General features: G+C 36.4%; 1 protein-coding gene across 1 annotated transcript; it reads left to right on the forward strand.

The window, feature by feature from the left end:
• Positions 1 to 320: 320 nt before the first annotated feature.
• Positions 321 to 12,186, forward strand: dnaja2b (DnaJ heat shock protein family (Hsp40) member A2b). Its single transcript, XM_056478527.1, has 9 exons — positions 321 to 461; positions 3,325 to 3,384; positions 3,475 to 3,704; positions 5,451 to 5,531; positions 5,650 to 5,783; positions 5,867 to 6,063; positions 8,133 to 8,277; positions 8,875 to 9,002; positions 10,744 to 12,186. The coding sequence occupies exons 1-9, from the start codon at positions 384 to 386 to the stop codon at positions 10,930 to 10,932; spliced, it is 1,242 nt and encodes a 413-aa protein (XP_056334502.1). The 5' UTR covers positions 321 to 383; the 3' UTR covers positions 10,933 to 12,186.
• The last annotated feature ends 274 nt before the right edge of the window (positions 12,187 to 12,460 follow it).

A 12,460-nucleotide genomic window follows, 5' to 3' on the forward strand; every position in this document is an offset into this window, starting at 1 on the left:
GAATTAAGGCAAACAATTAAATAATAAACTTTAAAAATCCTTTATTTAGATTTTAAATAGACATTTAAACAAAAAACGAACCAGAAATTAAAGTAAAATCCAGTCCTTACAGACTAGAAGATTTTCAAAAGTTCATTTTACTTTTAAAGTCGAGGCAACATATGACACTATTTCATCTCTAAAAAAGAAAAGGCAAATCAGCATTTGTTTAATATATAAAAACACACATATATCATAAATATCACATACCGGTTGTGGCGCAGGAGTGCAAGCGAGTGCGCGCACCGCCCTGACAGACGCGCGCGCGCACGTGACGTCACGCAGCCGGCTTTTCTCGCTCTCTCCGCTCCTCCTCGCGCAGCTGCTGCACTGGGTCTGCAGACATGGCGAACGTCGCAGACACAAAACTCTACGACCTCCTCGGAGTATCTCCATCAGCCTCCGAAAACGAGCTCAAAAAGGTAACGTTAGACGCGCGGGTTTCCGCCCTGCGTATCATATATAAGTTAGCATTAAAACCGGAGATGCGCGTGACGCGGAATTGATGCTGCGTGTTGGGGAGCCGCTGCTGTGTTTTGCTCAAATCCTCCAGTGAGGCCTTCATTTGAACGATTTAAGGATGGATGTAGGAGCTACTCAGTCAAAAATGTAATTTGTTCATGATTTGTGGTGTCGTAAGTCTGCTAACCTGGTGCTGCGGACAGCTGAAGGTGCTGCTCCAGTTCAACGGAGATGCTTAGCTAACCAGCTCATATGCTTTGACCTAGTGATGCTTAATCCAATGTGAACGTGTTGTGTTGGCTATTTTTTAGAAGTGAATCCTCATTGTTTGTGTTCAGTCTTTAGTTTGGAAGGCGAACAGGCTCTGACTTTAATGCTCAGGTTGTTTTTGAGTGTTTTGTTGGCCTTTTGTTGTTGTTGTTGTTGTTGACCGAGCACACAAAGGATTTCAGAGTTCAGAGTGAGATCTTCATTAATGTGGGTTATCAGGAGGAACACACACACCCACACATTAGGTGTATATGAAGGAACTGCTGTTGTGAATTTAAAGCCAGTAGGTTTAAGAAAAGGCACAATGCCATGTGATGGGCTTAGTGGGAAATGGCCTGATAGGGTTTTGTCCAAGCTCTGAAATCTGCTTGCTTTGATCAGTCAGATGTTGGGGAGGGGGATTGGGGTCTTTGGCTCAGTAATGGCATTAGTTTAATATGTAGGGGAGTAAGTGTTCAAATTGTAAAGGTTTTCAACCAAATGTTTAGCTATGTGACATGCTATATACTTAAAGGCAAGACCTCCCATTTTGTTGTCCACTCAAATATTTATATTTTACAGTATAGTATAAAATTGATAGTATATTAAAAAGGTTATTTTTTTATACCTACACAGAATATTTAATGCAGTTAAAGTAACATGTTTAATATTATGAAACTAAAATGTATTACCTATCAGGATTGGGATTTTTAATAATTCAAGTTTGACAAAATATATGTTTAAAAAAAAAAAAAAACTGTAATTAATAATAATAGTGACACGGTGGCACAGTGGCTAGCTCTGTCTCCTCTACGACGTTTTCAAGGTATACCGCGTTTTGAAAAATTCAAGGTTTTAAAACCGTCAGAATTTTCTGCTATACCGTTCCTAAGGTACTTGTACGACTTTTTATTTACTTTTATTTGTTTGTTTTTTAGGACATCAGTATCTCTGGCAGAAAAGATATCCAAAGATGCTGTTTTAAAGTGTAAAAAAAAAAAAAAAAAAAAAACTGTGTTTTTGAAACTAATGAAGACAGCAGAAGTCAATGATTCATTTAAATTTATTAAGTGACATGTTTACTATTCTAAAATATTACAAATGTTTCTCAAAATAAAATATATAGTTTTTTTTTACCAAGACATTTAAAAAGAACATATTTTAGAGCAGTAATCACAATACCATGAAACCACATTTTTTATCCAAGGTTATCATACCGCCAGAATCTTATACCGGCTCATGCCTAGTTGCCTCACAGCAAGAAGGTCGCTGGTTGGAGACTTGGGTGGGTCAGCTGGCATTTCTGTGTGGAGTTTGCATGTTCTCCTCGCGGGGTTTCCCCCTACATTCCACATTTAATGACCCACCTCGTAAAAATTAGATGTTACGAAACACCAACAGGGTGCAGCTAATATCAACTTATTAACAGCCCTGGGAGTAAGTAATTATTAATAATTCAGTTTTGATTTTTGGAGATACAATATATATTTTATAACTTGTCATTTTATTTTCTTATCACTTTGTGTTTAGTAACTTAATGAAATGTTTATTTTCTAATTTAATTACATTATTTATTTAAAAAGTACTTTTAATTACATAGTTATAAGTTAATTATAAATCAAAGCATTTTGCACTATTTGGTTGCTAGGGTAAACTGGGTAGATGCTAAATGTTATCTAGTTAGATGATTATCTTTAGAAAAGTATTGGACTATTAATATTACTTTAGAATAGTATTTACTAGGGATCCTCTGATTGATCGGCCGGAAATCGGTATTGACCAATAATCACATTTCATGACTCGATCGGTACTCGCCAATCTGGCCAATCTCATGAACCGATCACAGGTGTTTGTTTATGGGCACACGCGCTCATCAGCAGTGCTATAACAAGTGAGGAGGTAAATGATGTTTGGCGGGGGGTAAAATACTATATACATATATACATATACAGCTAAAATACATATACATGTGGTGCGGCCTCTGGTTGTACTGTTTATTGGCACGACTTGTGTAAGTGATGGTCTCCTTGTTGTAGCCGATGCATATCAGTGTTTTGAGCTGCTGTGACATGAGTGTTGTTAGTTGTTAAATTGCTTTATTAGTCATTTTTCTTACCAATTTTTCTGTCTGTTTAATCTATTATTAATCTGGTTAATCTATTATTTTCTGTAAAGCTGCTTCTCACCATGACATGTCCACACTAAATGGTTAAAAGACATGTGTTTAGGGATTATATGCAGCATTCTTCATTTATTTCCTGAGGTAAGAAGAGATTTCCACTTAAGTATCATACTTGGAGGCAAAATGTACTTCATGCATTATAAAGCTTAAAGCATCTGAATTGGTACTCAGTATTGGCCGATCACCTTGACAAGGTATCGGTACTTGGTATCAGCTGCAAACACCGTGATCTGAGCATCCCTAGTATTTACTATAGTATTTTCTTTTTTGTGTCATGGTAAATCTGTAGTAAATTATTATTACTATTGACTCTGTCTCTGATTATGAGTATTAATACTGCTTGTAATGAGAAGTAATATTAAGTGATGTTTTTGATATTTTCATTTTCTTAGGCATATCGGAAATTGGCGAAAGAATACCACCCTGATAAAAACCCCAATGCAGGTGACAAGGTGAGTGCTGCTCATTTTATGAAAACCCAAGTTCTGAAAGCCATTAATGAAATAATACTTCTAATTCAACATTCTGTTTTTTTATGTTAGTTTAAGGAGATCAGTTTTGCCTATGAGGTACTGACCAACCCGGAGAAGAAGGACTTGTATGACCGGTATGGGGAACAGGGTTTGCGCGAGGGTGGTGGTGGTGGAGCCGGAATGGAGGACATCTTCTCTCACATCTTTGGCGGAGGTCTGTTCGGCTTTATGGGCGGGCAGAGCAGCAAGAGCCGAAATGGTGGCCGACGAAGAGGAGAGGACATGATACATCCTCTGAAGTGAGTGAATATGAAAACAAAAGCAGAAGAGTCTGAATATATCAAGTCATAAAAAAAACACTAAAATTAGAATTAAGAATTTCAAAATGTCTCAACCTAATAGTTCTATTTGACACAAAGAAGATTTTTTTGAAGAAAACTGGAAACCGGTAACCACTGACTTAAATAGTATTTGTTTTTCCTACTATAGAAGTCAGTGGTTACAGGTTTTTGGATTCCTTCAAATTTTCTTCTTTTATGTTAAACAGAAAAAAGAAATCTCATAAAAAAAGAAACCCATAAAGGTTTATAAGCACTTGAGGGAGAGTAAATTTTCATTTTTGGGTGAACTATGCATTTAAAATAAAAATCAGTCTATGTGCTTCTACACTCACTGGCCACTTTGTTTGGTACAACTCACTAGTACCGGGTTGGACTCCCTTTTGTTTTCAGCACTGCCTTAATCCATCATGGCACAGATTCAACAAGGTACTGGAAATATTCCTCAGCGATTTTGGTCCATATTGATATGATAGCATCACACAGTTGCTGCAGATTTGTTGGCTGCACATCCATGATGTGAATCTCCCATTCTACCACATCCCAAAGGTGCTCTAATTGGATTGAGATCTGCTGACTGTAGAGGCCATTTGAGTACAGTGAACTCATTGTCATGTTCAAGAAACTAGTCTGAGATGATTCACGCTTTATGACATGACGCGTTTCCTGCTGGAAGTAGCCATCAGAAGATGGGTACACTGTGCTCATAAAGGGATGGACATGGTCAGCAACAATACTCAGGTAGGCTGTGGCGTTGACACAATGCTCAATTGGTACTAATGGGCCCAAAGTGTGCCAAGAATATATCCCCCACACCATTACACCTTCATCACCAGCCTGAACCGTTGATACGAGGCAGGATGGATCCAATGAATAATGTTGTCAAATTCTGACCCTACCATCCGAATGTGGCAGCAGAAATCAAGACTCATCAGATCAGGCAACGTTTTTCAATCTTCTATTGTTCAATTTTGGTGAGCCTGTGCGAATTGTAGCCTCAGTTTCCGGTTCTTAGCTGACAGGAGTGGCATCCGGTGTGGTCTTCTGCTGCTGTAGCCCATCTGCCCCAAGGTTAGACAAGTTGTGTGTTCAGAGATGCTCTTCTGCAGACCTCGGTTGTAATGAGTGGTTTGTTGTGTCACTGTTGCCTTTCTATCAGCTCGAACCAGTCTGGCCATTCTCCTCTGACCTCTGGCATCAACAAGGCATTTGCGCCCACAGAAATGCCCATCACTGGATATTTGAACCAACAACCATGCCACGTTCAAAGTCACTTAAATCACCTTTCTTCCCCATTCTGATGCTCAGTTTGAACTGCAGCAGATCGTCTTGACCATGTCTACATGCCTAAATGCACTGAGTTGCTGCCATGTGATTGGCTGAGCAGAAATTTGCACCAACAAGCAGTTGGACAGGTGTACCTAATAAAGTGGCCAGTGAGCATATATACAACTTAGGAAGTAGCAATAGAAAGTGGCAATAAAAAAAATCTATCTATTTATAAAAAAAAAATACTTATAGCTCTTTTAAATTATTCTATTAATGAGTTTTTTTGCATAATGCATATTCCTATTTTTCATGATATCTGTATGCATTATTCCAGTTATTGTTTGCTGGTGAGAAGTGGCGAGTTATAATGTGCAGTGCATTATTTACAATAATGTAAACAATCATTTTAAAACTTGATTTTTTTTAAAAATCCAATAGGGTGTCATTGGAGGACCTGTACAATGGAAAAACAACCAAACTACAACTAAGCAAGAACGTCCTCTGCAGCGCCTGCAATGGGTGAGTGTGTTTTATGCACTATAATTTGAGGGTTTAAACAATTTTTGGAGATAATAACAGCAAAGTGAAATCTTTTCACTTACATTGCAATAAACAAAATTGTGATTCTGATTCTCAGTCAGGGTGGAAAAACAGGCGCTGTGCAGAAGTGCAGCACATGTCGGGGCCGTGGCATGAGGATCATGATCAGACAGCTGGCTCCTGGCATGGTCCAGCAGATGCAGTCCGTCTGCACCGACTGCAATGGAGAGGGTGAACATTTATTTCTATTCACTACATGCATGCCTTTAAAATGATGTGTGAAGAACTTTATTAACTTGATGATGTGTTTGTAGGCGAGGTGATTCATGAGAAAGACCGCTGTAAAGAGTGTGACGGTCGTAAAGTGTGTAAAGAGGTGAAGGTCTTGGAGGTGCACGTGGATAAAGGAATGAGACATGGACAGAAGATCACGTTCAGCGGAGAAGCAGACCAGTCACCCAATACAGAGCCTGGAGACATTATACTGGTGCTGCAGGAGAAGGATCATGAGGTACAATACACACACACACACAGTGAGCAATGCAGAGTCGGATCATAGCAGTTGATTATTCTCATTCCATTACGTGCGAGCTTCTGTTTATAAAGGATTTATATGGTCTAAAATACTGTATAATGGTTAAAATCAAAGCAATAATTACCTTTGAATGCTAAACCAAAGGCTAAGGATAATTTAATGATTAAATTGAAATTATTTAATTAAATATTTATTAATAAAATATTTATTTTATTTGATATAAATGTATCCAGTATTTAATAAAATATTTTCATCCTTTTTTATTATTACAATAAATATTTTCAGTATTACTGTTACAATTACTGGCCATATTGTGCATAAAAATATTTTGTTCATAGAGTTTGACTTCACTTTTGATATAAAAGCTAAAAATAAATTTTATGCATTCGGTCATGAATTTACACAACAATGGATTTATTAATAAAACATTCATTTTATATAAATATATAAAATAATATATCATTTATCTAAATATTTAGTACTTTTTAAAAAACTATTAAAACAAATATTTTCAGTATAACTGTTGAAATTACTGGCCATATTATGCATAAAAATATTAAATAAATAAAAGATTTATTGTATATTCATTTTATTTTAATTTTATATGTATTTTTATATTTTATAAATCTATTAAATATTTTATATACATATTTTAATACTTTTTAAAAAATATTAAAACTTTTATTTAAAATGATTATAATTTTAATAGTATTACTGTTAAAATTATAGGCCATATTGTGCATAAAATCATTATTTCTGCATAGAGGATTTCAGTTTGGTTTACTTTTGATATAAAAGCTGGAAACAGAAACAGTTATTCATTTGGCTATTAATAATTGGCTTACATGAAAAGAGCTATTTAAAAAAATAAACAATACTGTCGTTGTATATTTGCTAAGAGTGTAGAATACACAAGACGTGTCACTCATATAGTTTTGACTGGGGAAAAGTGTAACCGTCAATATGGCAAATGAAGCCCCAACCACTAGTACAGGAACCAATCAGTGATTGTTGTAGAGGGACGTTTCTCTGGGGGAGAAGCTCAGACCAGATATGTGCTTTTACATCAGTTTATTTGGTCAACAAACGCACTGGAATCTCAACGAATAATTGCTTCACAGACATAAGACCTATATCCACATAAAGCTTGAACCCACTATACTTGAAAACAAAACTTTTCTGTTTTTGTAATCTGTATGAAATGAACGCGAGGTACAGTCCGTCCTGTCAAATGCACATCACATGACAGTGATTACTCAAACGCCCACAAACTTGTAAACAAACAGTCGCTGTCATTTCTGGAGAAGATTTGCCATCAAGACCATGTTGTGAATTACTGCAGAAGAGCAGCGTGATCAGACGATCATTATCCAGAGAATGATAAAGTGTAGAACAGCCATAAATGAGGTTGGTGTCGTGATCTCGTTCCTTTCGAGTGTGCATGCACATTAGCTCGGGAACGTGAAAATAATGCGGATTTAGTTTGATTCGAACGTTTAGAAACGAAACTTCTGAGACGGCTGTTTAATTTTATTGGTGATTCCAAATATGAAATGTAATCGTAAGCTTGGCTAACAGTTTTGGAGAATTTGATGTTTCCCCATTCAGAGAGGATGCCTGAGTATACCGTCTGAGAGCTGTTTCAAACATGACCGCTGAGTGAATTGACTTGCCTTAAATGGACTTTGATTTGGCCCCAAATTGAATCTTTTAAGTCCTGGGAAAATCACTGATAATAAAAACATAATTCCTTGTATTGCATCCAGGTTTGTTATAATTAATTAAATATGAATTTGATGTTGAACCATGACTATTGCTTTGATAAATGATCAGGTTACCGTTGATTAATTTGCATACATGCATGCAAATATACTCATAAATACATAACAATTTGAAGAAATGCAGCAAGCGGTATTTAATGACTTGCTGTCAGGATGTGCTGTGCTTTGCATAATAAGAATGTTTGTGCTATTAAAAATGAAGTCATTGAAATGCATGGTTCTGCTACTGTTAAAGCCTGTGATGTCTTTGTATTTTGCGTGAAGGAGTTTCGTCGTGATGGGAATGATCTGCACATTGGCCACAAGATTGGGCTGGTGGAGGCACTGTGTGGATTTCAGTTCATGCTCACACACCTCGACGGGCGGCACCTCGTCATCAAATATCCTCCTGGCAAAGTCATAGAGCCAGGTGAGCATATTTGAGGACATTTGAGTTGTATTGCAGGGTTCCTAAGGGTGATGGTAAATGCTGGAATTTTAATCTAGTGTTTAATCAAGGTTTGAAAAGTGCTTTAATTTGGATAAAGTGCTTGAAAATGTCATTGTTTTGCTTTCTTAATAATCTGTTTCTAAATAAGTAATGATACTTAACTATTTCAATAAAATAAATATATTTGCTTCTGTATAAAATTCAAAATAAAACTTGAGTCTGCATATGTCTGTAGCATGATCTTGCTGGTTTGTTTGTTTGTTTGTTTACATTTAAGATGTGAGTAAATTACGTTTAAGAGACTAAATGACTAATTCAATGTTGGGCTTGGGGCAAACATACCATCAAAAAATTATGATCTTCATTAGAGTACCATATTATACTGCACTGTACTGTTCTATACTATACTACAGAATGCTATAACCAATAGCATCTCATATAATATAGTATGAAGTATGTAAATATGTAATTTGCCACACTTAGTAAAGTCCTGGACCGGTTTGAAAACGCATCTGTAGTAAGCTTAAATATGACTTTGAAAAATGTGTAAGAATTCTGGTATTGGTTTGTTGTCAGGTTCTGTAAGGGTTGTGCGGGGGGAAGGAATGCCTCAGTACAGAAACCCGTTTGAGAAAGGAGATCTGTTCATCAAGTTTGACGTGCAGTTTCCTGAGAACGGCTGGATCAGCACGGAGAAACTATCGGTGAGTTTTTTTTTTTTTTTTTTTTTCAACAGTTCCTTAGAAAATATTTTCACAATGGCTCAGCAGTCACATTTCCTGGTTTCTCAGTAGTGGAAGTCATCATAGTTGGGTGACTTAGAGCGCAGTGAATGGGAGACTACAACAAATCATTTATTTACAATTTTATTTGCTGAAATAAAGAAAAACTGAGGATGTCAGAGAAAGTTTCCATTTACAGAAGGGGAAATTCTCAGAAACAGCACAGTTTGGGGAGGGGACTGTGGAAAGGTGAAGCTGTGAAGTCTGCAGACTCTGTCTGACTCTGAATGGATGAAGCCACAACTTTTAAAAACAGAAAATCTCTCGTGATTGGCTGACAGATCTGTTACTATTGGTCAGGCTGGGGAATTATTAATATGTTATTATTAATTAATTATTATGATTAATAATCAGTATTATTATTATTATTAAGTGAAGGCAACTTGTCGCTTTTAAGGCAAAGGTATTACTCAATTAAGTAAAGTAAATAATCACTTTCTACAGTGTATAACGACAATTTTTAGGTTAATACTACAAAGACACAACCCATAAAATGCTTACTAGGTCTTTGAACGTCTTCATCCTCTCATGTAGATGCACTGAAGAAGCTGTGTGTGCGTGCGTGCGTGTTTCTCCAGCAGTTGGATAAAATGTAAAACTACTCCAACTGTGTTCGTCTGGCAGAAAAAGTCATATAAATCATGTGGTAATTTTCATTTTTGGGCTGAACTATTCCTTTAATACTACAGACACAACCCATAAAATGCTTTCCAAAATGACTTACTAGGTCTTAGTTTGAACGTCTTCATCCAAAATCTCCATCTTCTCATGTAGACCCACTCAAGAAGCTGTTTTCATGTGTGTGTTTCTGCAAGAGTTGGATCAAATTTAAAACTACTCCAAACAGTGTTCTTCTGACAGAAAGTCATACACTGTAAGAAATGATTAGTTGAGTTTACTTAAAATTATTGAGCAAACCTGATGCTTTCAAAACAATTAGTAGACTTAAAATGGAGTAAACCTGTTGCCTTTCAATTATGAAGTAACAGAACTGTTTACAATTATAAATAGTTAAGTTAAATCACGTTGCAATGGGTTTATTTGCTTATTTAAGTAAAGGCAACGAGTTTACTCCATTTTTTAAAAAGTAATTAATCTCTTTCTACAGTGAATAAATTAAAGGCCTAATTTTACTTCAGACACAACCCATAAAATGCTTTCCAAAATGACTTACTAGGTCTTAGATTGAACGTCTTCATCCAAAGTCTCCATCTTCTACTGTAAACCCATTAAAGAGGGTGTTTTTATGTGTGTGTTTCTGCAGGAGTTGGATAAAATGTCAAACTACTTTTAAGTGTGTTCATCTGACAGAAAAAGTCATAGAAATTAAGGCGTAATTTTCATTTTTGGGTGAAATATTCCTTTAATACTACAGACACAACCCATAAAATGTTTTCCAAAATGAATTACTAGGTCTTAGATTGAACATCTTCATCCAAAATCTCCATTTTCTTATGTAGAAGTGTGCGTGTGTGTTCCTGCAGGAGGTGGATAAAATGTAAAACTACAACTGTGTTCGTCTGACAGTAAAAGTCATAAATTATTAAAATGCTTTCCAAAATGACTTACTACTAGGTCTTTGTTTGAACGTCTTCATCCAAAATCTCCACCTTATGTAGACACACTCAAGAAGCTGTTTTCATGTGTGTGTTCATTTCTGCAGGAGTTGGAGGATCTGCTGCCGTCTCGTACAGAAGTTCCTGTCATCTCAGCGGACACAGAGGAAGTGGATCTGCAAGACTTTGACATCAGTCAGGGGTCGTCCGGCGGACACCGACGCGAAGCGTACAACGACAGCTCCGATGAGGAAGGAGGTCCACATGGTCCTGGTGTTCAGTGCGCCCACCAGTAGTCCCACAATTCTTTGATTTGTTTGTTTTGTTTTGTTTTCTTAGGGGAAATGTTAAGATTCCCTTTTGTCGGACAGATTCAATCCACGATCATCATATTATAGTGAACTGAACACACACACACACTTACAGTATGTATAGATATACGCTTTACAATATGGTTCCATTAGTTAGTGTATTTACTAACATGAACAAAAAATACATTCAATAGTGTATTTATTCATCTTTATAAACATTATTGCTTGAAAATATAGTCGTTCTTGTTAAGGCACAGTGCATTAAAGGGATAGTTCACCCCCAAATTTTTATTTGTTCACCTTTTAGTAGTTTCAAACATTTTAAAGATTTTTTTTTATTGAACACAAAAGAAGATATTTAGAAAAATGCTGAAAAACTGTAACCAATGACTTCAATAGTGTATATTTATCCTACTATTATGGTTACAGGTTTATATCTGCTTATGTGTAGTACAGAAGAAACTCATAAAGGTTTGGAACCACTTGAGGAAGAGTAAAAAGTGAGCCAATTGAAATTTTAGCGTGAACTATCCCTTTATTATTAACATTTTAATAAATTCTGTACAAAACTGTTCATAATTAGTTCTTGTTAGTACAAATTACCTAATGGAACCTTATAGTAAAGCTTGACCACTTACTCAAATCGACACTCATCCATGCACTGTTTTTAAAAGAGTAGACAAGCATAACTAGAATCAAAGCAAAGCGAAATAATAATTTATTCATCATTCCTTTCATTTCCATTGTAGTCGTTCACAGTATATACGCTCTCTGAATATCTGAATCAGCGAGGCAGACGCTGTTGTTTAAATTATAACTAACACGCACGCACAAATGTGTTCAAGACTGAGGCGGTTCAACAAAATGTTCAGACGTGTTTCATTATGTACTTGCCAGTTACTCGCGCATCTTGTATGGTCAATTGGGATAAAAGTGCTGGTTTGTATTCAACTGCGGGACGGAGTAACATGCATGTGGGCGACACGCTGAGATTAACAACCCCAATAGTGCGTTTTTAAGGTAAACGAGTCATGCAATTTATTATTTGCCAAAGAAACACCACAGTCTTCTTGAGATCAACAGCCAACGTGTGCATGCGTCGTAAGCACTAATATAAGCCTGTAGGGGGCGGCATTTATCATTGGCAACCAGGAAAGTGTTTGAACCGCGAACACAAGTTGCCATCGTTCAAACACAGTTACTTATGTGCTCATACATCAATAAAGTTGATGAATGTTTTGACCGTGTGCGCTGTGTGTTTTGTGGGAATCGGTGTTTAGTGTCCTTCTTCAGTTTCTGTCATACGTTGAGCTGTGGGGGCTAGAAGCTCTTTAAAGCCAGCGGTGTTTCTGCAAAAGCAGAACAAAGAAAGATTAGGGCGGATTTGATAGAGCTGATAGATAAACATTTTGTTTTCATGGTTTAGGTGTGATTTTTCTTTCCTTTTAAATGAAGAAGTTTAGCAGAATGTTAATGCTGCTCTTTTTTATTTATTTATTTTTTTTAACCACAT

Source organism: Danio aesculapii, chromosome 18, assembly GCF_903798145.1.
Source record: "Danio aesculapii chromosome 18, fDanAes4.1, whole genome shotgun sequence".
Lineage (NCBI taxonomy): Eukaryota > Metazoa > Chordata > Actinopteri > Cypriniformes > Danionidae > Danio > Danio aesculapii.

Bases quoted from the DNA above. Each gene is read 5' to 3' on its own strand.
- dnaja2b (XM_056478527.1), top strand. From the start codon at position 384: ATGGCGAACGTCGCAGACACAAAACTCTACGACCTCCTCGGAGTATCT. The intron at 5,784-5,866 runs GTGAACATTTAT...ATGTGTTTGTAG, and splicing joins CACCGACTGCAATGGAGAGG to GCGAGGTGATTCATGAGAAA. The intron at 6,064-8,132 runs GTACAATACACA...TTTTGCGTGAAG, and splicing joins TGCAGGAGAAGGATCATGAG to GAGTTTCGTCGTGATGGGAA.